This window comes from Dermochelys coriacea, chromosome 16 (genome assembly GCF_009764565.3).
Source record: "Dermochelys coriacea isolate rDerCor1 chromosome 16, rDerCor1.pri.v4, whole genome shotgun sequence".
Lineage (NCBI taxonomy): Eukaryota > Metazoa > Chordata > Testudines > Dermochelyidae > Dermochelys > Dermochelys coriacea.
Genome location: NC_050083.1, coordinates 25782858 through 25809567, shown reverse-complemented (window position 1 = coordinate 25809567; position 26710 = coordinate 25782858). Strand labels below are relative to the sequence as shown.

Here is a 26710-nt window from a genome sequence, read left to right as displayed (position 1 = left end):
ACGGGGTATATACCAAGTGTTATAAATAAGTAATAGAATTATGTTCTTAAAAATGTATTTGGCAAGCAGGGCCTAAACCATGGCTGTTCCAGACAAAGGAATGTGGTTCCATCTGCTTGAATGTGTGTCTGATGTAAATTAGGTATGATGTGACCAAAGACAAAAAAAAGCACATTTACATACAAGGTAAACAAAGCGATCAGGAGATTAAGTGGGAAAAGATGAATATAATCTCAATGGGGATGGAGAATGTACCCCCGGGAAGCCTTCCTGCCTCTTGACCCACAATCAATGAACTTTGGGCAGACAGCAGTGCGTCTACACCCCAGCAGGAGAAAGAAATTTGGTCTGGGCTTACTTTTCAAAGAATACATTTCAAAGGTTTACTTGGCTATAAAAACAGGAGTTCTGAATCTCTAATGATAAGCAATTGAATCACCTGCTTATACACAATATTACTGTATTATCAAACTGTATCAAGCAAACTCTTATGAAAGCCTGCGACACACTGGTGATTAATATCATTGTGAAATGTCTGCATTAATACTACGTGAGGAATGATGAATATGCAGTGATATTATGCTTTGAAGTCTGTGACCAAACACAGGGAAAAACAGGTTCTCTCTCAGTGAGGAAGGAAGGCAGGCAACTATCTACCGGTCTGAAATATAAATTAAGCATTACTGAATCAAAACAACAGAAGCCCATTTACATACAAATCAGTAAGGGATGGGAAGTCAACAGGAAGGGAGGAACAGCAGGAAGCCTTCCTGATTCTTATAACATAGTTAATGAAATTTGGGAAATATGAGCAGAAACAGAAAGCTATTTTGGGACCCACAACATGGGGGATCAAGCAGCCAGAGCTCTTGATTTCAAGGTGGTTGAAGTCTCTGGAAACTAAATACATGTAAGAAATCTGTTTAAGCAAAGATTGTAATTTGCTTGTTAATTTTTAGTCTTGGAAGCACATTTTCACATTTGTTTGCTTGTAACTATTTCCATCTTTATTCCTTATATTTGGTATCACTTAATCCCATGTCCTTTTGTTAAATAAACTTTTACTTTTATGATAAACCATATCAGTTCTATGACTGAAATATGAGTGTTTTGTCAAACCACAGCTCAACTAATGAGCTGCAGTGTATCGTCTCTTTAAAGGAGCATCAAATTTAGTAATTTCTGTGAATATTCCAGGAGCAGCTGACCACAGTTGGGAGATGTCTCCGGGGAACTCAGTAGTTGTGGTTTACTGTTTATTACTTGCAAGGCAAGATTCAAACTGGCAGAGTCCTGAAGAGTTTGCTGGCAAGGCAGACAAGTTATGATGTCAGGGAGTTGTCACACAGCTTAGCAGTAGCAAAACTCTCACTTGGTGAGAATGAGAGGGGTAACACAGTTACTCACAATTCTAGGAACCTGAGCAGATTGTCACATTGGCAGACGGTTTGGAGGAAATTCGGGACTGGGCGGGAGGTGTTGGGGTCACTCTGCAAAAAGTAACTGGGTGGTGAAAAACAGGGTGTGATATGCATGTTTATAAGTTGTCTGTTGGTGCCAGGGATGTGAGCCACCACAGCATAGCAGTGAAGGCACCCAGAGTTACAGGGCAGGTGGTAACAACCCTTACTGGTCTAGGTTAAATCCCAAAGCATCAGAATGTCCAACTTACGGTAATTAAAAAAAAAAGCTTCAGCAAAGGTTGTTTAGCTTCTTCCAAGAACTAGGAGACAATACATTGTTTTGCCAGTGTTAAAATATTCTTATAACTCTTTTGTTGTGAAACTCTAATATCTCCATGTTTCAAACTTGCCATGAGGATTGCTCTGGGGACAGAGAATTCTTTTGCTGTCTTGGTGAAAATCCATTCAGCTTCATTCAAGTTAAAAGCCTCTGAAAACTGCTGTTTGCATGCACTCAGTAGAGGCTTATTAGAAGCTGGCAGCAAAATTCTGTAAAGATTTGGTCTGCACTGAGCATGAAAGCTCTAATTCATGGCTACAGGGATGGAGAAGGACTTTCCTTATATCGTTCCTCCTGGTTGCTGTAGAATGGAACTGAGCAATGGAATTGAAAGCACGAAAACCATCTCTTTTGTGTTCTCAATACTCTTGTTTGCTGGCACGCAGGCATCATGGAGGAGTGCCCATGCGACTGTTTGTTCCCTTGTGCGGATGCACTATGATACCGTCTTTCATCACACAATTACACATTTTTTCCACCTGATCTGTGCACTAAATGAGGCAGGGGACGGATTGTGCTCAGGGAATGAATCAGGGTTGCGTAGTGAAAGAGGCTGTTGTCTAAAGGACCCTTCTCTCATTTGTTGCTGAAGTTGGAAGATGTGTAGTGAACGAGGCAGGGGACTACAGAAAGAGAAAGGATGATCTTGTAGTTGAATGCTATTCTGGAGACCTGGATTCTATTCTAGCCTCTGCTACAGAGTTCCTATAAAATGCTGCCTGTATAAGTTAAACCAAACTTTTAATAGGTGGCCAGCAACTGTGCTCAGTTTTAAAATATTCTGCCTCAGACAACTGAGAAGAGATTTGCCAAAGTGCTGAGCACTCATAAGTACAGCTAAAGTTCACTGGAGCTATGCTTTGAATGTATAAAATGCTATACAAATACTAAGTGTTCTGAAAAAATCATGCCTTAGACATCTCAAGTTGGATGCCCCAAATTGGTGGACACCTCACAATTTTGGACTTAACCTCACTGTTCTTCAATTCTTCATCTGTAAAATAGAGATAGTACCAACTCTTCATCTTAGAGACTTGTTGTGAACGTACATTCATTAATGTTTGTGAAGCACTTAGATGGGATGAGAAAGTGTTATACAGAAAATGAGAAAATTCTGTATTCAGAGCAGGATTTGGATGGTTTGCAGTAAACAACACATGAGACCACAGATCCTTTACACTTAATGAAACAGGGTGGTGAGCAGACCATGCTATGCTATGGCAGACCATCATTGTAGCAAGGAAATATTAATTTGTTTATTGTTTTACCCATTTGTAAGACAAATTTTTACTGCCACTTAACATTCAATTCTTTAAAATCATGGGCTTTATAATGAACCAGGTGAAATTCTGGTGTCATTTAAGTGAATGGCAAAATCCCCACTGAGTTAAATAGTGCCAGTATTTTACCCACGATGTTCATTTTTAAAAAGAATGATAAAAACAAGACAATAATAAAACACCAAGAAGACCAATGCTTAACTTCCAACTAAACTCCTGAACCTGTATCAAGAATCTCCATAACCTGGGCCCTTCTCCAGCTTCCTAATTCTTTCTGTTTTTGCATTCACTTGTGTTGTTACAAGTTTGCTTAGGTAATAGGTCCCACCACTTGGTGTCAGGGTGGGACATGAGAATGGGGAAATGAAGCGTGTGAAGCGCGACTGTGTACAGTTGTTCCTTTGGCGCAGTTCGAAACCGGATCAGCTGCAAGGCGTGCAGTTGGCTCGGAGTACTAAGGGGAGGAGGATGGGAGGGCTTATGGGGCAGGGGCTTGATGGAAATATCCAGAGGGCCTGGGGTGAAGGGTGGGCAGGGGGTGCCCTCTCGCAGGACCTCCTAGAAGTAGACCCAAGAAGTGGGCAATAAGGCTGCCTCCATCTCCTGAAGTACGCGCCAGGGAATTCGAAGGGTGGAGAGCTCCATGCGCCAACCTAGCACTATAGGAGAGTGGTCTTATTGGGTGCTGGGAAGTGTTAAAGGCCCCTCCCACACGCTAAAGGCCCCCTCCCCCAGTCTGGGGAGGAGCTATTGAGCCTAGAACTCAACTAAAGTCGGGGGACAATGAAGAAAAGCGCAGAATCCACCGATGCAGAGAAGAAGCTCTGCCACACCCCGTAACCTCCCCGTTTTTTTTAACTGAAGGGGTGTTAATGGGCTTTACCTTGAATCGTCCCTTAGAATGTGTGTTAACTACTTCTGCTAAACAATCTGTTCCATCTTGTATTTATCTGTAATGCTCCGAGTACTTTTTCCAGACCTGAAGAAGAGCTCTGAATAACTTGAAAGCTTGTCTTTCACTAACAAAAGTTGGTCCAGTAAAATATATTACGACACCATCTTGTCTCTCTAACAAAAACTTAAATTTAAGACATTCCTGAAATCCAATCCTCTTGTAAATTAAAAAGAGCTATGATCCACATTAAACGTTGATGTACTTATATTTTCGGATTTAATGTGAAGATGAAAGTTCTGCAAGTTCACAGTGATTTTAGACATTATTACACCTTAAAATCCTTCACTACCTTTAATTTTTCTGAACAACAAACTAAGTGAACCATATGTTCAATATGTGGTTTGCTTCAAGTGCATCATGTTCCAGCTGGCTAGCTGTCAGTCAGAAACAGCAAAGACTTCTTATTCAAAACTGAATATATTTCCACAGATACCACAAGCCTGTTTTCACACCTACCTAAATAGGGAATAGTAGGGACCATCTTTAAGCTTCTGATGTACTCCCGTGTCCTCTTATAATTATCTTCCTTAGACATTAAGTAGTCTAACTTCTCAAAGGTGGTCTTGTCTTTGCGATTTAGAAGCTAAAGAGAAGAGAAAGATAAATAGTAAATACAAACTCAAGAGACAGTGTCACCCAGATCACAGAAAAGCATACTACAAGGAGATTTGGTTAGATTTAAAACAAACAAACCAAAACTAGCATGATATTTGAAAGTTTTTTGCACATTAAAATAAAAGTATAGTTTCACTCTTAACTCTGAAGCTGTAGACAGATCTTTAGTATTATTTATATATATTTTGTCAATCTATCATCTTTTATATACATTTTTATGTAAATGATAAAATGTTAAACCTAACATTATCTGTGTTAATTTTTTAAGGATAATATGTAAAATGTTATAATCCAGACATTAACATTCTTTCCTAATTTACAGAATATTATATGCTCTTGATTTTGAAACTTAAAATAACTAATACTGAGAAAGGGCTCTCTCTCTATATATGCAAGACACACCATTTCATCAGTGTCCCCAAAAAAGCACATCTATAAATGTTAACAGAGTTGCTAAAACCTTGGAAGAAAAAGTCTTAAAGTCTTAAAATAATTATATTTCTGGTTAATCTTACTATTTGCTACATAATCTTGGCAAGTTACACAGAGTACAGCAAAACAGGTCAGAATAAGAGTCTGATGTCCTAAACTATGGAGGCATATACGTGTAATATACTGCATCAAAAATATTCATTCACTTTTAGCTGATTTTATATACCTTGCTAATATTTTTGAAGCCACAATTAAAAAGCCAGTTGGAGCTAGTATTGATGCATAAAAATTATGGTGTCGCAGACTACTTAATATTGAGTTCTTACACTTGAATTTTAGGGTAAGAGAAAGATCTCATGTCATAATGCTACCTGGACAGCTCGCTCCTAATATTCCAATTCTTGTTCCGGAAAGCTTAATAAAGGACTTTACAACTAATATTTTTACAATGCCAGGAGACTGGTCATAGTGATCAAGATTCCGATCCTGCAATGGATAACACATGAGTGGACTGCTTCACTGAAGCAGGAGAGCCACAATCAAGTCAGTGGGGCTCTGTGTGGCTGCAGCAGTCAAACTTGTAGTATCTTATTGCAAGCAGACAGGTTTCAAGATAAACCCTTTACTAAGAATGGAAACTATGTACTGAAATAAGGTAACAAAACTTCCCACTACTCTCTCAATATAACCTGTGACTGCCCTGTTCTAGGTTCCTTTGTTTCTACTCCCAAGCACAAAGTACCTCACAGACACACCAGACTGCATGGGAAGTGTGGCATCTCTACATTTCTGGAGGAGTTACTCTATAGCCCAAACCTGTGCACTTTAAATTGAAGGATCAAGGCCTAAGCAAGTTAAGAATGGTCCATACACAAGTTGATATCGAGTAATGAAAAACTACACAATATTGAACACCAGTTGTCAGTGAGATAAAAAAAAATTGGGGAAAATGGTAAACACAACTGAAAGGCTGCAACAGCCAGAGTTTTCTGAAATCACCTCTTTTCCCTTTTCACATTAAAAGGGATGAGAGTTTTATGAATATTCACTAAAGCTCTGATACTACATTGCAATTCATGCCTATCAACTGTTGTTCAGAGAAACATGGAATTTTTAGGGCTCTGCGCGGATGCTTCAGTCTCCCTGGAGGGATCAAGACCTAATTCAATCCAGTGCAAAAGCTCACCACTTCCTAGATGGCAAATTTCACTGATGTAGAAATATACCAGCATTGTAGAATTTTACCAATTTTTGTAGCTGAAATCAATTATAATAAAGAAATTCCTTGCAGAATTCTGTTTCTGATTTCACAAAAAATTCAGTGTGAGAACAAAAGACATTTTACTTTTAACAAATGTAGGAAAATAGTGATATGCGTAGTGTTAGCAGTATCAGCAATAGCAATCACAGCAAAGATTGTGATGCAACAGCTTTCTAAAACATCAGAAACAACATCTTGTCTGAGGCAAAGGGAAGTTAATTTCTTCTTCCTTAGAGGATCACAATATCCCTTACTGATAGATTTCTGAAATAATGGCTGAACATTTTGCTTTCTAAATTAAACTGGGCATACATCATATATTTCATTTCTTATTTATCTAATGACATTCTGTCATTCCAAAAAATGTCATTTATAGATACCTTGAATGCAAATTTTAATGAACTAGTATATTTCACAAGGATACATAATGTAAACTATTAGAAATTTCTTTAAGTCTCAGTTCTGCAATAAATTATGTATGTGCTTAGTTTCAAGGATGTGAGTGGTCCCATTGTTTAAGTTTCCCTGTTTGCACATATTTGGGACCGCTCATCACATAAAGTTAAGCTTGTACTTATGTTCTTTACTGGATCAGAGCCTCAGTACCAAATCTTCATACCCTAGAGACAGCATAGGCATTTTTCTTTTAAGCATTTTAATAAAATTATATTTTAATCTTTTGAGAGTTTTAAGTATATCGTCAATTATTTCACAGTTCTGCATAGTTAACAGCTCACCCAATACGGATCACATTAACTTCGAATGACATGACTCCCTCTTTATTTCAATGTTGTGTATCATTTAATCCTGCTATATAAACATTCTGATTTACAGAATAATTTAGCTAAAATTTATTTTACATAAAAGGCTAGATTAAATTCTATTTATCCATTTAAGGTACTTTTTTATGGAAAATTTTGTCTGCAAGAAGCAATTTCTGAAGCTGGGGTTGATCGGTATGGGCATATTTCCAAATTACATAAAAACTAGAATATGTTCTACCATATTCTGAGTTTATTTAATTTTAAATCAAGAATGTCCATACAATCTTTCAAGCTGGTTTAACTAACCTGATTTAAAAGCACACATTAAACTAAACTAGTGTAACTCTGCTTCTCCTGGTCCAGCAACAAGTAAGAGGGAATAGGCGGGGAGGTGTCATGTCAAAATCTGCCATACATCCAAACATACCCGTTTTGTTATTAAGCAGATGTAAACGTCTCTAAACATGACGTACTCTGAAGTGAGTATATGCAGGTGCACAGGTGCACTTGGCAACTGAAGTCTCCATGAGGCTCCTGCCTTCATCCAAACTTTGCTCTTAGTTTCAGTGAGTGTTTCACTTTCTCAAGTACACTGAAGTGGTGCTGGGTTCCTGCAATAATATGTGAGATTGAATCTGTTGTAGTTGACCTGTAGGAATGTCCTATAATTCAGATCCCATGTTCTTTTTCCTACACTGTGATTTATCTTTATCTGAACATTCACTGTATGGCATGAGGGGCAGGGTAATACACAATGAGGTCTACAGAAGGTACATTTGGACTGGTATAGGGAACCAATCAAAATGTGCCTTCCTACAGTCTGAAGTGGGCACATCTTGACAGGTATAGGAATTGCATGAAAATGTGTCCAAATTCTAGTTTTTATCCTAGCTAAAGGGCACATTTTTATCATTATGGGGAGCCCATCAATGTCTACCCACAATCTAATTTTACCTCTGGTCTCAAGGAATGCACGCTTGAGGGGCATGAGGCAAAAGTAAATTTCATGCTTGATTCTAGAAAATATTCACATTAGGAATTTCTAAATCACATAAGACGTACCAGGGAAGCAAACTGGACTTCTTGTATTAGTGAAAACTGATCAAATAAAAAATGAAAAACAGGATAAGACCCTTGAATATTATCATTTGACCTGAGGAAACGTTGTGTACTATGTTTAAATAACAATTCACAATCAATCCATAATTTTAGCAATGAATCTTCTGCACACTGGAAAAGCCATGACTACATTACAGATGACGAATAAAGTATTTAAAATAATACTATTTTAAAATTATGTCATTTTTCATTCTAATCTAATATTTTTTTAAGGTCACAGGTGTTGGGTACTGAAGATGAATGCACATCAAGTGCATCCCAGACACTTCAGAAAAGCCAGATTTGGAAAAAAAATTTCAAAATACTCTGAGCCCAATGCATTCATCAAGTTATTTTCATTGAAAAAAAACATTAGTGACTTAGAACTACTAGTCATCTTCCTGACCCAGTCTGGCCGTTCTTATGTTCCTGGTCTGTTGATTTGATTGTGTCATTCCTCTCTTTGACGTTCTCCACTGTGTTTCCATCTGCCACTGCATGAGATTTAAATAATAGCCACCACTTTCAAGATTCTCTATGAATCTGCTCCTGCTGACTTGTATTTCCTTGTTGTGCTTCACATTATACCCTATCCCTTCCACACTGCCACCAATGTTATCCTTTCCTACCCATCAGTCATCTTCTTGAATAATCTCCTCCATATCTTTTCATGTGTCCTCATATATTCTTCAAAATATGTGCAAGGCCATTACTCTCTCTGCTTTTAGATGGTATTCCCTACAGTGGATCATGCTGATTGGTACAGTATTTCCCTTTTGTTATTGCCCTTTCCTGACCTCTCTGTCTATCTGTAGATTATCAGTTCCTTGGGGCAGGGACCGTCTCGTCTTGCATATCTGGAAAGTGTCCAGCATATCATGGGTACTACAATAAACAAAAGGAATAATAACTTGAGATATTTATGTTTTGCTACATTTGTCCTAGAGGCTGTGAATGGAACAGTTTATCGAGCTAAATAACTTTGTATGAAAAAATTAGTGTACTCAAAATGGGGGTTCAATCTCTGAGGTTTTTCTTTACAAAAAAAATTAAAAATCAGTGTACTTGCACCATCCTCTCTTATGGGTACATTCAAGTTTTGTGATTCATACTTTTACATAATCTGAAAGGCAAACAGTTGCCACTGAATTTATATGAACCAAAAACCAGGATAGTGGAAGTACGATATTCCTAAGCTCTCCTACAAACCAGAGAGTCTTGATATATGTTTGGACTATTCTACACATCTATAAGAAACAATACAAGAAAAAAACAGTAATTGTGGATTTGGCAACCATCCTCACCTCTGCTAGGACAGAGTCATGCCACAGGATACTACAAACTAAAAGATGCAAACAAAACAATGTAGGAAGAAGTAGGATTATTTTAGGATACAGCAAATTTTTTTTTACCTAAAGTAGTAAAGTTTCCTTTTAATAAGGTTATTTAAAAACAAAAACGACCTCCCCATTTCCCCCCAGTTCCTAAAATGTAAAAATTATGTTTTAGATTGGCTCGCATTCTCTGGGCAGTAACTTTACTGAATATATAATTAGCTTTTTCTGTATGTATAATGGGTTGTATTACGCATTTCATTTCAGAATTTTGGTTATTGCATTATCAGCCTGGGGAGCCTGGTCCATGAAGTGTGTGCCTGTTGTCTAATTAGTCAGTAGAGCAAAGGCAATGTGTGGGGGGATGCACACTATGTAATGTGTGCACTGAATGAGGCAACACCCCTTCACCTCATTCAATACATAACATACAAATACAGTATACAATTTCAAAAATGCACTTGTGTGTGCTGTGAATGATACAGGGGTGTGAAGAAGCCTTGCCTTATTCAATGCACTCTGTATAAAAGGTCATTATTCAGTCAAATTAAAATCAATGTTTGTCAAAATAGTCAAAGGCACATCTCACTGAGGCTAGCGTTAGAAATCTTTTTACAATTGTAGGGTTTGTTTCTATGTTTTCAAATTTCCCATTCACATGAAAGTAGTTGACCTATTTTCCCCCTCAGACTTAATTAACTTTGGATACAGGCCAAGGCTAGAAAATATCAGCCCATGGGCAAAAATTTTGAAAACATGTGAGTGATGGAAAACAGGGGCTAGAACAGAAATATTAACTATAGGTGTCACTACTGGTTTAGTTGTGAAAACATTTATCTTGGCAAATATTCAATAAATTTATTTAAGATTTTGCATGCTTCAAGCACAGACCTTCTTCTAGCCTGATGTACTATGATATGAGAGTTAAGCTGAAGGATGTGGTAGATTTAGGACCAAACCCTGTAGTCAAAGAGAGGTGGAAGAAAAAAAGAAATGAGAAAAATGGCAGAGAAATACAAGATGGTTTTTGTCAGGTATATTTATCTACTCATCAGTAGATGTTATCTACTCATATTTATCTACTCATCAGACTTTTAAATCAGATTTGCCAAGGAATGTTAATAAACATTTGGAAACAATCACTTGGAGAAAGATGCATTAGTGATTCCTTTGGTATCATTACTTATCAGGAACTAGCAGATGAAGATTTATTTCAGACCTTTTTAAGGACTATATTTTCAGTTTAGGTGTAGTTAACAATATTTGGAATCTAGGAGGTTTATAATTAACCAGCTGTGAAACTAAAACATGGATGTAAGGTTCTCATTATGACGACAATGGACAAAAGAGCAAGTTTGTCCCTCTGGGATAATTTAACACAATTGCTCAAGATGATTTATGGGTGTGGCTGTTAAGTAGATGCCCAGAGACCCTGAGAACAGCTGGTTGGCTGGCCGGCCAATATGAAATTATAAGAAAACACGTTAATAAGGATGAGAACGTTACTCACCAGTAATGGAGGTTCTTCGAGATGTGTGTCCCTGTGGGTGCTCCACTTTAGATGTTGGTGCACCCGTGCCCGTAGCCATAGATTTAAGGTAGCAGTACCCAGTTGGATTGTGTGGTCCCTGTCTTGCGCTGCTTCAGGCGGTTAACTGGCGCTATGTGACCAACCCCCAGTCTGTTCCTTCTCTACTGCAGAATAAAGTGATAAAACTTCAAAGCAGAGGGGAGGAGGGAGCATAGTGGAGCACCCACAGGGACATACATCTCAAAGAACCTCTGTTATGTTCATGGTTAAGTTGATGGTTGAGAAGTAGTATTCGAGGGAGTGGACTGCTGTCTCCTCAAGGTTTTCTACTTTCGACCCTGAGGGTTGTAGTATCTACTGAATTGTGCAAATGGAGGGGGTTGTAATCATTGAGGGACTTGATAACTGCCCATCGTCTTTTGATCTTAGGTGTGTGGATGCCCAGAGATTGCAATGTTCACCCTCAAGTCTTTAAGAGTGTGCAACGACTCATCTGTTTTGTCCATGAAAAATTTGGATCCCTTGAACGGTAAGTCCTCCACAGTCAACTGTACTGGCTTTGAGAATCTGGATAGGTGGAGCCATGAGGCTCGTCTCATAACAATTGCGGTTGCTATGGATATCGCAGCTGAATCAAGGGCAGCTTGTAACGCTGTTCTGGTTACGGGTTGACCTTCTGTAATGAGTGATTTGTATTGTTCTTGTTTGTCATCTGGAATAAAGGCAGTAAATTCAGAGAGACGCAAGTAGTTATTGTGGTTATACTTTTCCAATAAGGCCTCCTAGTTGGCAATTCTCAATTGTAAGGTCGCAGCGGAATATACGGCGTTGATCACCAATGAATTAGGTGTTGGATGCGAAAAAAGGAATTCAGAGCCCGTTGCAGGCACGTAGTATTTTTTATCAGATCTCTTACAGGTAGGTGGAATCATTGCAGGCATTTGCCATAGCAACTTCACAGGATACATCATTCATGGGAAGGGCGATTTTAGATAAGGTCGATGGGTGCAGTATGTCAACTAGCTTGTGTCGTGATTCCTGGACCTCTTCCAGGGAGATGTCCAGTGAAGTGGCAACTCTCTTGTAGAGGTCTTTACATTTTTTTAAATCATCACCTCTGGTGGGAGGTGGGGCATAATAGTGTTATTCGGTGAGGATGAGGAGAAATGGACTTCAAGGGAATTGTCTTGATCAGAGAATTCCTCCTCCTCCTCTTGAGCCCCCTGTTCAGAGGTGCTAGGTAGGCCCTGTGGCGTCAAGAAAGGTGCCTGACTTGTGTCAGCTGTGGGAAGGCCAACAGGTATGTCCTGTTATTGTTAATATGTAGCCCACGGGTTCCAAAAATGCCATTATGGTTGGAAGGGCACAGCGGGCAGCCAGGGTTGACTAAGTGCTGTAGGTACCGTCGGTGCCAAGGATGGGGGACTCCGGTATCCACTGAACGGAGAAGTCTTTGTGGTGGAGGAATTGCTGTGACGTGCCCAGTATTGGTACAATTGGTGTAGTAGGAAATGGTACTGCATGTTGGAAACTGCTTGTCAGCACCGGTGTGTGACTGACGTGTGCAACGGCTGCAATAGGTGGCAGCATTAGCATTCGAGTTATTGAAGTACTCGGTACTGATTGCTTTTTCATGTTCAATGGTAGTGCGGCATGGGGTTTCATTTTCCCCTTGGTGCCTGTGATTGAGCTTGGCTGCTTGGGAGCTTTCAGTTTCTTGGTACTGACGGTACCGGAGGAGCCCACTGTTTTGGCCATTGACATGAACGGTGCAGTCGGTACCAGGAATGTTTGCTCGTGAGTGGAGCACCTTTTCTTGGCCAACTCCGAAGTCGGGGACATGGTATCCCTTTTTTTGCTACCTTCTTGGCGGGTTGATATGGAGCCTGTGCCAAGGGCCCTTTATCAGAGGTTGCTGATAGTGATTTCTCAGATGCTGGGCAGAGAGATTTCTCCATGAGAAGTTTCAGTTGGAGATCTCTTGCCTTTCTGGTGCAAGCTTTCAGACTGTGACAGTGCAAACACTTCTGCGGTATATGTGTCACGCTGAGACACCGGACACACAAAGTGTCCATCTGAAAGAAGTACAGAAAGCCTGCAGGTAGTGAAGCATTTGAACCTGGAAAGCCAGGCATGCCCCTCATGGAGCATACTCTCCCCGTAAAAAACAAAGGGGAGGGGAGGTACAATAACTGCATTGCTGCTGTAGAAACAGAAACCTACAGCCCTATAAGAAAAATTAAAATAATTTTTGGAAGAAGAAAAAAACGGGGCTAAAATAGGAAAGCTAACTATTCTAACTGAAAACTTAAAAGTAAGGGAAAGCTAAGCTATTCCTAAGCTGTGAGGCACTGTTAAGTACTCCCACTCGAGCCAAATGCGGTTGAGAAGGAACTGAAGGGGGGTTGGTCGTACAGCTCCAGTTAACTGCCTAAAGTGGCGCAAGACATGCGAGACCCAACCGGGCATTGCTACCTTAAATCTCCAGCTATGAGCACAGGGGCACACCAACACCTAAAGTGGAGCACCCACAGGGACACCACTCGAAGAAGAATGGAAAATGATCAATCATTTGAATTTTAAAAAATGAAAATCCGTAACTTGCAAACTCATGTGAGTAGTCACATGTTGACAGACCATGACTTTCTACCATTTACATTGTTTTCTCCCAAAATAATCAGATGGAAATGAGCTGAGCAACATATTAAGAGGTATAGTTGCAGATTTCTAGTTATACGGTATCCTTTTCCATTTAGGAATTCTCAGAAGAGCACTACATTTTCTATCCATCCAGTTTACAGTTCTAACTTCTTACTTATGTTTTTTAAAAGCAACCCTGATTTATGAGACATGGACTTTCTATCTTTGAAAACCTAGTTCAGGAGGGGCAGCACATAGAATGCAAAGATTAGAGAAAGCCAAAAAAGGAGATACTTGTAGCTACATTATTATTTCGTTTTAGATGGAAGCTACAGAATGTGGGATGAAAGCAGAGTTACCCTGTCCTACTAAAGTAGATATTTATTTAGATTTTGATAGTGAAGCATCCTAATGTGCTAACCAAACTAATCAACCACTATTTTTAATGAAAATAGGAGTTTTAACAAAAATAAATACGATGGAAGTGGAAATTGATGGACCAAGACTATAATGAGCTAAAAAATTGAACTCCAAAAAACTTTGAATGTCATCTTTATCTTCCAACTGGGAGAGCTATCATCTGGGCCTGATCCAGATCCCACTAAAGTCAATGGAAGGACCATACAGTCATAGTGAATGAGGGGTAATATGTGGACAACTGGATTTGGAGGGTTCTGGTCATGAGCAGAACCACTAACCCAGGAACCTGTCCTTCCAACAAAGCCTGTTGCCAACTGTGTCCACATATCTATTCGGGGACACCATCATAGGGCCTAATCACATCAGCCACACTATCAGAGGCTCGTTCACCTGCGCATCTACCAATGTGATATATGCCATCATGTGCCAGCAATGCCCCTCTGCCATGTACATTGGCCAAACTGGACAGTCTCTACGTAAAAGAACGAATGGACACAAATCAGACGTCAAGAATTACAACATTCAAAAACCAGTTGGAGAACACTTCAATCTCTTTGGTCACTCAATTACAGACCTAAAAGTTGCAATTCTTCAACAAAAAATCTTCAAAAACAGACTCCAACGAGAGACTGCTGAATTAGAATTAATTTGCAAACTGGATACAATTAACTTAGGCTTGAATAGAGACTGGGAATGGATGCGTCATTACACAAAGTAAAACTATTTCCCCATGTTTATTTCCCCCCCTCACCCCCCACTGTTCCTCAGACGTTCTTGTCAACTGCTGGAAATGGCCCACCTTGATTATCACTACAAAAGGTTCCCCTCTCCCCCCGCTCTCCTGGTAATAGCTCACCTTAAGTGATCACTCTCATTACAGTGTATATGGTAACACCCATTGTTTCATGTTCTCTGTGTATATAAATCTCCCCACTGTATTTTCCACTGCATGCATCCGATGAAGTGAGCTGTAGCTCACGAAAGCTTACGCTCAAATAAATTTGTTAGTCTCTAAGGTGCCACAAGTACTCCTTTTCTTTTTGTGGATACAGACTAACATGGCTGCTACTCTGAAATCTGTCTTTATAGTTTATCTACTAATGAAATGAATGTTTATTAGAGCAATAACAACCTAAAATGAAACAATTCTGTTGAAAAAGCAGATGATCAAAATGCAACTCCAGGACCCAATCCTACTAAACTATAAAGAAAAGCAGGAAACTAGAAGATGACAGAAGAGCATTCAGAGAGAAACTGTCTACAAAAGATGGAACACTTTGCAGGCAGCACTGCAACTAGTGAGGTGCAGTAGAAGGGAGTGAGGTTTACCACCAGATTGTGGGTTCCCTTTGAATGTAGGAAGCAATTGCCGTCGCTGGCAAATAAACATCCTAATTTACAGGATACACAGTAGTAGGAAAAACTACTAGCAGGACACTGCCAAATTTATATTAGCCAGATAGTGTTCAGTATGTGATTAATTATTGCTGTACCTGTGAGCGCTGCAAAAAAAAGGAAAGATGGGTGAGACAGAAATGCATGCTAAGTGCTTCTGCTTGGTATATGATCCATTTACTAGGATAAGTAGGGACCATTTAATGTAAAGAGGTAGCTAGGACCACAGTGAGAATATGCAGTTTCTGATTATATAAAGAAAGATGTATATTTTGGTAGGAGAGCAGGTTTCAATGGCACACATTTTACCATAACAATAAGCCACAAGTTCTCTTCTTGGTTACAGTGATGGAACCCAGCCATTAATTTTAATAGGATTAAACGCATACATCAGAGTGGAGAATTATTAATCAGTTTGTGGTTAAAGCATGGGTTAGGCAGCGCAGATTCTCATTGTGTTATACTAATGGAAAGGGATTAGTAGGAAGGTTTAAAGGAATATTATTAGTTATAAGTACACAATTGCAGACAAGCATCTCAAGTACTGAGATAAGCCTGGCTATGTGTTATTCAAGTGAATAAACAATGGGGATGCTGAATATCACTGAACTGTACTCACATAGGATAAAATCGAAGTTAGCAATAAGGTTGCTTCTTCAGTCCTGCCCATTGACTTCATCATAGAAAATGTGACAAGCTTTCATGACAAAACATCATCACAGGAGATAACACATGGGCCCATGTTTCATAAACTTCTAATTAGTTTCGTAGTGCAAATTCTAGTTTATTTTCAAGAGCAAAGCTCTCCTTGCTCTGGGTTCCATGTATCTGACAGGCCTCCTCTCTTTGTGTTAAGCCATAATAGTTAAGATTAGCTCACAAGATTGGGATAAGTATCCACAGATTTGTACAGCTGGACGGTAGAGTATGCATTTTCAGGGGAGGGCCCTTGATTCTGAAATCTGCTCCCTTCCCCCACTTTGTCCAACCGACCCCAAAGTTGCTTTCACATTCTGCAAACCTCTCTATTTACCTAGTATGTTTAAATATTACTATAATTTATTTGTATTATGGTAGCACATAGTACACCCAATGAAGCACTATTGTGGTAGGCACTATACAAACACATTGCAGATATGAAGACCTTACAGTCTAAGTTGACAAGTGACATATGAAGAGAAGGAGGAAAGAGATACAATCAAGTACATACATTTTTATATGATTTGCACTTATCATTATGAATAAAGAATCAGCTAATCCCATCTGCCTGTCTAGCCATAATGAATTAGCTGATTTCTTATACACATCATGGCAGAGTTGGGTCTTAAGAGGAGAAGCTATTGGTCTTCATGATCAACTGCTGGAGCGTGTTCCACACACAAAGGGCAGCATGGAAAAAGATATAGGTGATGTTTGTGGGAGAAGATGACAATCATACAATAATATATGATATGATATTACTGGTAGAGGAGAGATGACATAGCAATATGACAAGTGACAAGACTGGACAGAAGAGAGTTAGGAAGAACCTTCAAGGTGAAAACAAGAAGCTTGAACTTGACTTGGAGAAACAACTAGAACCTGTGGAGGAATTCAAATATAGGTGTGATCTGATCAGAGCAACAGACAAGGAAAATATTAGCAGTTGTATTTTGCACAGACCTATGGGGAGAGATGTAGATGTTAGGGAAGCTGGAAAGGAAGATGTTACAGTAATTAAAATGGGAAATGACAGTAGCCCAGATGAGAGTTTTGGATGCCTGGGCAGAGAGAACGTTATCGAGGAAGATGCTGCAAGATTAGGCCTGACAGATGACCGTCTAGCCTCAGCCTCCAATCTGTTTCAAGTGATGATGATTCCACATCTTCCCCAGGCAACTTGTTCCACTAGCATTAAAATATGAAATGCAGATAGTTGAGTAAACATTGTTAATTTTAAAATCAAATGCAATAAAATAAGCTACATTTTTCTTTAAATTTACAAAAATGTGTCACGTGACTGATTCTAAGCAAAGAAGACTGTTTGATTAGGGCTGTCAAGTAATTTATCACGATTAATCACGCTGTTACACAATAATATAAAATACTATTTATATAAATATTTTGGATGTTTTCCACATTTTCAAATATAGTGATTTCAATTACAACACAGAATACAAAGTATACAGTGCTCATTTTATATTTATTTTTATTATAAATATTTGGACTGTAAAGATAAAAGAAATAGTGTTTTTCAATTCACTTAATACAAGTACTGTAGTGCAATCTCTTTTATCATGAAAGTTGATATACAAATATAGAATTATGTACAAAAAAAACTGCATTCAAAAATAAAACTGTAAAACTTTAGAGCCTACATGTCTACTCAGTCCTACTTCCTATTCAGTCAATAACTCAGAGAAACAAGTTTGTTTTATCATAGAACCTCAGGGTTGGAAGGGACCTTAGGAGGTAATCTAGTCCAACCCCCTGCTCAAAGCAGGACCAATCCCCAGCTAATCATCCTTTACATTTGCAGGAGATAATGCTGCCCCCATCTTGTGTACAATGTCACCTGAAAGTGAGAACAGGCATTCGCATAGCACTGTTGTAGCCGGCAATGCAAGATATTTACGTGCCAGATGCGTAATGCAAAATACGTGCCAGATGCGTTAAAGATTCATATGTCCCTTCATGCTTCAACTACCATTACAGAGGATGTGTGTCCATGCTGATGATGGGTTCTGCTCGATAATGATCCAAAGCAGTGCAGACCAAAGCATGTTCATTTTCATCATCCGAGTCAGATGCCACCAGCAGTAGGTTGATTTTCTTTTTTAATGGTTCAGATTCTATAGTTTCTGCATCGGAGTGCTACTCTTTTAAGACTTCTGAAAGCATGCTCACACCCCGTCCCGATCAGATTCTGGAAGGCACTTCAGATTCTTAAACCTTGGGTCAAGTGCTATAGCTATCTTTAGAAATCTCACATTGGTACCTTATTTATGTTTTACCAAATCTGCAGTGAAAGTGTTCTTAAAACAAACAACATGCTGGGTCATCATCTGAGACTGCTATAATATGAAATATATGGCACAATGCAGGTAAAAAACAGAGCTGAAGATGTACAAGTCTCCTTGAAGGAGTTCAGTCACAAATTTAATTAATGCGTTATTTTTTTAACGAGCGTCATCAGCATGGAAGGATGTCCTCTGGAACGGTGGTGGAAGCATGAAGGACATATGAATCTTCAGCGCATCTGGCACGTAAATATCTTGCATTGCTGGCTACAACAGTGCAATGCGAATGCCTGTTCTCACTTTCAGGTGACATTGTAAATAAGAAGCAGGCAACATTATCTCCTGTAAATATAAACAAATTTGTTTCTCTTAGTGATTGGCTGAAGAAAAGTAGAACTGAGTGGACTTGTAGGCTCGGAGGTTTTACATTGTTTTGTTTTTGAGTGCAGTTACGTAAAATCTACATTTGTAAGTTACGCTTTCACGATAAAGCGATTGCACTACGGTACTTGTATTAGGTGAACTGAAAAATACTTTTTATTTTTTAATAATATTTCTTTTATTTTTACAGTGCAAATATTTGAAATACAAATAGTATAAAGTAAGTACTGTACGCTTTGTATTGTATGTTGTAATTGCAATCAATATATTTGAAAATGTAGCAAAACAGCCAAAATATTTAATAAATTTCAATTGGCACTCTATTGTTTAACTATGCGATTAAACCTGCGATGAATCACGATACTTTATTAAATCACAATTAATATTTTGAGTTGTGTGAGTTAACTATGATTTGAATGTTAAAGGGTTACGTTTCTTTGATCAAAAGAAAAAAGGGTTATGTCTAAATATTCTGTCCAAATATCCCTGGGTTAAAAAATAAGTGTATTATGGGGGGGGGCTGCTAGCACTGCCTATTATTAACATTGCCAAACACTTTCCATTATAAGATCTTGTTTTCAGTTTCTTATAAATGTGCAAAATTTTAACTGTTTGAGGTTACATTTTTTAAACTGGATGTGTATGCCATAGATAGGAAAATTAATAGATAGGAAAATTTCACCCAAAGAAGTTCAGCCATCTCTGAGAATGAATTAGGGAAAAATACACTTTTGTGCCCATGTTAAAAAATGCTGGTGAACTTTTATTTGAAATGCTCTAGCATACTCATATTTTCAAGGAGGGACTCAAGTGATCTGGGCTCACATACACCTCCAGTGAATGTGTATGTGCACAATTACTTTACGGAAAAATTGCAGTTCACACATGCTCAGTAGAGACTTGCTATAGCTAAACAGCTAACATCTCTGAAGATTCCATCCTCAATGAACATGTTTTTGCCTCTTACAGCTCCTAGCGCAGACCAGACTGTGTATGAGACATTTCCACAGAGCAAGTAAGCAAGCTTCATCCCCTCACAGCTCCTAGTGCCACCCAGACTACAAATGCACCATCCTCACAGAGTGACTGAACATGTTCCATTCCAGGGCTACAGTGGCTCAACAGAACTTGACCTGTAATGGTTGCTCCTAGCTGTTCCAGGCCAGGGTGGGGCAGGGCTCCAGAAGTGAGAAGGAAGCCTGTCTCTCCTGTGCTCTCAGTTACCCCCTGCTGCTGGCTTCCTCCTCTGTGTTGCCTGGATGCCATCAGATTTGAATGCAGAAGAGACAAATGCCAGACCAAGGAGTAGGGAAAGGAGTATATTGGAATAGGGAGTCTGGTGGGACAGGGGCTGGTTGGGCAAGAAGCCTCAGAGCCAGGGTTGAGAGGAGGCTGGTACTATCTGGGAAAGAAGACTGGGAGATGGGGTGAGGATAGGTGGGCAAAGAGCTTGGGACAAGGATCCAGGCAAAGGGTGGGGACGGGGGAGACTGAGATTGGATGAAGTACCCAGGGAGGGAAACTGGGACTGGAAGTCAGGAGGAGGAAAGAGACAGGATCATACAAGGAGGGGGAGATTACAACTAGCTCGAAAAAGACTAGGATGAGAAACTTTAGGAGTGGAGACTAGGACTGGGTAGAGAAGGAGAATGGAACTGGACAAGGAGACAGGACTGGGGAAGAGACAGGGCAGGTTGAAGTAGGGGTGATGGAGTAAAGCGGTCAAGCTTGAGAGAAATGTTCAGGCCCCCTGACAATAGAAGGAATGCAAAAATTCTTGCACTTGTACTGCCTCAACCTGTGTTTTCCCCTGTATTATATGACAACCTCTCTCTCAGTGATTATTTAAATAATTTGTAATTTTTAAATTGATCTTTAATTTTAAAAATTATATTTAACACACGTTAGATACATTTCTTTACAATATGCAGTAGTAAATTACATGAAAAATATAGTGTTCCATGTACAAATTAGGCAATGAATTATTTTAATTGAGGCAATGATTCACTGGACTCCAGATGTTAAAGAAGCATATTTTGTTATGTTTGGAAGCATAACTTCTTCCAATGTGTATGTCATAAGAATGGAATGTATCTGATTATCAAAATTCAGCTCAGATGAACCACAGTCCTGTAAATTTATTCTGATAGCTGTTGTCAAACTGGTTTGGCTTGTCGTTCCATGCTCTTTAGTGACAAATTCATTAGTTTAGGATGCATTTTTCCACCCTCAGTTCTTTAGTCATCACCAGCACAAACAAAGAAATTCAGTACATATATAAGACTGTTAAAAGGAAAGCTCTGTTAAAAGGAAAGCTCAAGCTCACATGTTGATGTCTGAGTCACACTTAAGAGTGGCCAGATGTCCGGTTTTTGACCAGAAAGTCCGGTCGAAAAGGGGACCCGACACTGTCCAGCCAGTACTACTAACCAGTCTGGTTACTGAAGGCATGGGAGGTGGGGATGTGCCAGGTCACCACCCACACCAGCCCCTACTCAGCCTGGGCTGCCTCCTACCTGTGTCAGGCAGTTGCAGCTCCCAGCTCCGACTCTGTAGGTGCCAAGCTGAGGGGCTGGACCTTGGTGGGGAAGAGGCATGGCAGGGGAGGCTCTGGCACTCCTGCTGGAGCAACCAGTTTTTAATTACTACAAAGTTGGCAACACTAGTCACACTGAAAACAAAAAAGACGCCAATACAAATGCCATTTCTTAGGCCCTGATCCTGTAAATCCTTACACTTGCTTAACTTTAAACAAGAGCAGTCCCTTTGAGTATATCTACACTGCAACTGAACACCCATGGCTTGCCTGTGTCAGCTGACACAGGCTCACAGGGGTTGGGCTACAGGGCTGTTTAACTGCAGTGTAGACATTCGTGCTAGGGTTGGAACCTGGGTTCCAGGACCCCATGACGGGGGAGGGTCTTAGACCCTGAGCTCCAGCCCAAGCCTGAATGTCTACACTGCAATTAAAGAGCCTCGTAGCCCAACCCCTGTGAACCTGAGTCAGCTGACACAGGCAAGCCATGGGTGTTTAATTGCAGTGTAGAAATACCCACTGGGGCTTTATATTGCAGTAGTTTAAGCCCTAAGAAAGGAGTAGCAGCGGTGGGGAAGGGAGATGAATGAATGTATGTGAATTATTTGTTTCTGTATGTATGCAGAGAGCAGAACTGGGGAATTTGTGGCCATTTCTACGTAAACATGCAAAAATAGGGAGTGGCAATTACTAAGCATGCTAAGTAGTTTTCTTTCAAAGAAAACCACCATTCTGGCCAAGCAGAGCTGCATCTTACTCATTCGCAGCCTGAGAACTGAGCCAATCAGAGCTTGGTGAGGCCAGGAAAGCTTATGATTACAGAAGTTATTGAGAACTCTAGATGACTCAGTGGAAGAACAGTAATGCAAACACCAGGAGAAGTGATTGCTGTTGGGCTGGGTCTCAAAACCTGTAACACTGTGGTTACATACAAGTGTTATTGCAGCTTTTACCTAGTACAGAAGTGCTCAGAATATCATATGCTCAATCATGGTGTATTTTAATAAATTATTTTGTTTTCAAATATAGTTAATTAATAGAAAGAACAGAAAACTTGCCCATCCAATATAGAATCCTGTCTTAGAGGTGTAGACAATATTGGAGAAAGATATAAAACTCCCAGATTGCACCCGTTTTTGCAATTCCATATTATAGGGAGGAAATTCTTTCTAAACCTCAGCCGACTAAATTCAAATGCTATTTTTGGTTCCAATTTTGCAAGTTGCAGGATCAGGGTCTTTGTCTAATGTCTAGTTCTCATTAGTATGTGTCTCAATAACAGCCAGCACCAGTGAGTTGCACTGAATACTTCCTCTTCAATTTATTAATGAAAAAGTACACAAGATCAGCTCTCTCTAATCTGTTTTCTATATACCTACATCTTATTTTCGAGTACTCTTCTGCATTCAACCCTTTGCCTCAAACCTTGTTTTCCATTGACAGTAAACATTCTGTTTCGGATAAAGCTGAGCTCATCCTTTCTCTATATGCTCTCCCTTCCCCAAGAGGTTTTCCTGTGCCTAATGATCATCAACCATGCAACTATATGGTTCATTATTTAATTCAACCATTGAAATACATTGTCTTCCCGTGCGTGGAACTGGGGGGTTTTTATGAAATTTAATCTTCCATGTAATGTAAATATAAAATAAGGTGTGAAAGTCTATGGTATTTGTCAGGTGATAGGTTTGACTCCAGAACAACTTACATCATTTCATAACCCCAGCTGAAAAGTTCATGATCTTGCAAGAGTGACAAATTTCTTGACTGCCAAGATGGGTGAGGTAATATCTTTTATTGGACCAACTTCTATTAGTGAGAGAGACAGAAGTTGGTCCAATAAAAGATATTACCTCACGCATCTTGGCACTCTAATATCCTGGGACCAACATGGCTACAACAACACTGCACACAACACATTTCCAGATGGTCCCTTTGGAATGTCTGCTAGCAAAATGAGAAACTACAAAAGTTAAACATTCTGTAGCAGTTATTTGCTTTTATCTGGAAAAAAATAAACTCATAAACATGTTTCCAAAGGGTTTGAAAGTTTCTACACCAAACCCCCATACCCCCAAAAACACTTTAAGGAGATTACCCTTTCTTATAACTCCACCCCTGGAAACTAATATCAATAAAACAGAAAAACCACGGGTACATACATGTTCTATAATTGTTTGTTCTTCAAGATATTCTACTTTAAGTGTCTGCATGCCAGTGTGTCAAAGCTGGAGAACTTTTTCCCAAAGTGATACCCATCAGGGAAGCCCAAGTGCCCGCTGTATGCTCATGCTGCTAGCTGAGAATATAAAGGGGAGGAGCTGCCTGGATCTCCCTCTGTTTCTTCACACCAAATATCAGTCTCACAATGACTCTGGTGTGGAGGGGAAGGTGGGTGGGTTGCGAAATGGACATTTGCAATACATGTCAAAGAACATCAATTACAGAAGAAGGTACACAACTGTTTTTTCTTCAAGTGCTTGCATGTGCCTATTATACTTTAGGTGATTCCCAAGCAGTTTCAGGAGGAGGAGGGTATTGGAATCTACCTAAACAAGAACTTTAATACTACTCTCCCAAATTTAGCATTGTCCCTGGGGACAGCTTAATGAGTGGTAAAGGTATGAACCAAAGACCAAGCGATACCACTAAAAATGTCACTGATGGCAAAATGATCCAGAAAAGTCACTGATGCTGCTTGAACCCTGATAGAGTTTGCTAACACTCTTTCTGATAGAGGAACATTACCAATATTATTACAGAGATGAATGCAGGAGGAAATCCAGAAAGAAATCCTCTGAGAGGTAACAGGCATCCATTTCATCATTCCTGCAAAGGAAATGAATAACTGGGGAGAAAATTGACTGAATGCATCCGATGAAGTGAGCTGTAGCTCACGAAAGCTTATGCTCAAATTAATTAGTTAGTTTGTAAGGTGCCACAAGTCCTCCTTTTCTTTTTGAGGAGAAAATTGAAACTCCTTAGTTCTTTCCAAATAAAAAGATAATGCTCTATGAACACGTAAAGCAGTGGTTCTCAAACTTTGTACTGGTGACCCCTTTCACATAGCAAGCCTCTGAGCGTGACCTTCCCTTATCAACTAAAACCACTTTTTTGTAAATTTAACACCACCATTATAAATGCTGGAAGCAAAGCGGGGTTTAGGGTGGAGGCTGACAATTCACGACACCCTATGTAATAACCTTGCGACCCCCTGACGGGTCCCAACCCCAAGTTTGAGAACCCCTGACAAAGTATGTAGTCTTTCCTCATCTTTGTGAAAGTGAGGTTTCAGAAAGAAGGTGGCAAGTAAGGGTATGTTTATACTGTAATAAAAAACCCATGGCACCGAGTCTCAGAGCCTGGGTATACTGACTCAAGCTTGCTGGGGTCGGACTGTGAGGCTAAAAATTGCAGCGTAAATGTTTGGGCTCAGGCTGGAGCCTGCGCTCTGAAACTCCGTGAGTGAGGAGGGTCACAGACGTGGACTCCAGCCCAAGCCTGAAAGTCTCCACTGCATGTATTAGCCCTGCTGCCAAAGCTCCGCACTGCAAGTCTTTTACTGCAATGTAGACGTACCCTAAATAATGTGATTCATATGAAAATCCAAAACCAGGAGGAATTTGGGCTGCAAGCATTAAGCAACCTAGTCTTTCTTTGTTAAATAAAAAAAATGCGTAAGGAAGGTCAGCCAAAGTCAGGTGTTCTGCAACCCTCCTAACCAAGGTAGTAGCTATTAAAAAAGCCACCTTTGTTGAGAGATCAGACAACAAGTAAGAGGCCCTGGGCTCAAAAGGGGATCTTACCAATCCTGAGAGAACTACATTTAGGTCTCAGGAAGGTGATGGATCTTTAATAGGTGAGAAAAGTCTGTCCAAATCTTTTAAAAACCTTGTTCTCATAGGGTTGGAAAACATGGACCCGCCTTCTACAGTAGGATGGAACGCCAAGATAGGAGCCAGGTGAATCCTTTTTATACTGATGGAAAGGGCTCTCTCTTTCAGGTAAAGCAGATGATCCAGAATAAACTGAAACGAGCCCATGAAGGAGAACCTCGGCCCACAGCGAACTTCTTCCACTTCAAAAGGTATGTGTACCTGGTAGAGAACTTCCTGCTATTCAAAAGAATGTTCTGAACTACCACAGAGTATACAGATTCCTGACGAGCTAGCCATTGAACATCCAGGCAGTCAGGTGCAGTCTGGGACAGCTGGAATGCAGAATCTGATCATACTCCTGTGAAATTATATCCAGGTCCTGAAGGAGAAGAACTGGATCCCAAATGGAGAGGTTCAACACATCTGAAAACCAATGCTGTTGTGCCACCAAGATTAGAATAGCATGATCTTGCCTGACTTTGGTTAGCATTCTGGGCACTATCAGGATGTGGGGGGAAAGAGCAGAAAGCTTTCCCCTTCCAAGACAGTAGGAAGGCATCTCTCATAGGCCCTGGTTTGAGACCTCCCCTTAGCCAGAATTGATTATACTTTCTGTTCTATCAAGTGGTGAACAGGTCCAACTTTGGTACCCCCCACCCAAATCTGAAAAACAGACTTTTCTACATTGGGTCTGAGGGACCGTTTGTGATCTCCTCAATCACCTGCTGAGAGAGTCTGCTAGGGAGTTGTGAGACTCCTGGAGATGCTTTGAGTGAGATTCTGTTCTCTGGAATTTCTGCACCGAGGTCTGCAGCCTCTTGGCAAAGGGGGTCTGACCTAGCACCTCCCTGTTTGATGAGATAAAACATTGCAGCAGTGTTGTCTGTGAGTACTTGTACAGAGCAACCCGCGATGTGGAAAAGAAACATTTGACTGGCCAGATAAATAGCCAGGAGCCCTGAAATTGATGTGGAGGGAGAGATCCTGATCTGACTAGGGACCCTAAGTCCAAAAGCTTCCCAGGTGCACCAAGCCACCAAGGGATAATGCATCTGTGACCAGATTCACAGAAGGTGAAAGCAGAGCAAAAGGCACTTCATTGCATTCATTAGGTGGGGTCTATCTACCAGCCCAGGGAGGGCAGAACAGCTGCATATATGTGAGTCACCATGACCAGCAGGTGACGTGAAAGATGATAAACAGAATTCAACTATCGCTGCGTTACCTGAAGTGACGTCTTGCATGATGTCAGGTATGTGCAAGCTCCAATGTGTCCGAGAAGTCTCAGATAGTTCCTTACTGTTGTATGGGTATATGTCTAGAACTCTTTGCACAGGTTTAATATTGTTTGAAATCTGGCTTCAGGCAAATATGCTCTCGCTGACAGAGAGGTGAGAACCAAACCTATAAATTTGATGTTCAGGGAGGTAAACTAATTTGCCTTTGTT

The 26710-nt window shown here is 40.0% G+C and overlaps 1 protein-coding gene and 1 long non-coding RNA gene across 18 annotated transcripts in view; one reads left to right on the top strand and one right to left on the bottom strand.

Moving 5' to 3' along the window:
• RALGPS1 (Ral GEF with PH domain and SH3 binding motif 1) overlaps positions 1–26710 on the bottom strand; it is a 443114-nt gene that overhangs the window by 242350 nt on the left and 174054 nt on the right. For all 17 annotated transcript variants that reach the window (XM_043498706.1, XM_038375127.2, XM_038375136.2 and 14 more), the window contains one exon: positions 4435–4561. In XM_043498706.1, coding sequence (XP_043354641.1) covers positions 4435–4561 — 127 coding nt within the window. The remainder of the gene's footprint in view (positions 1–4434; positions 4562–26710) is intronic.
• Positions 213–25472, top strand: LOC122456877. Its single transcript, XR_006276035.1, has 3 exons — positions 213–910; positions 11443–11542; positions 25389–25472. It is a non-coding gene; the product is annotated as an uncharacterized LOC122456877 (long non-coding RNA).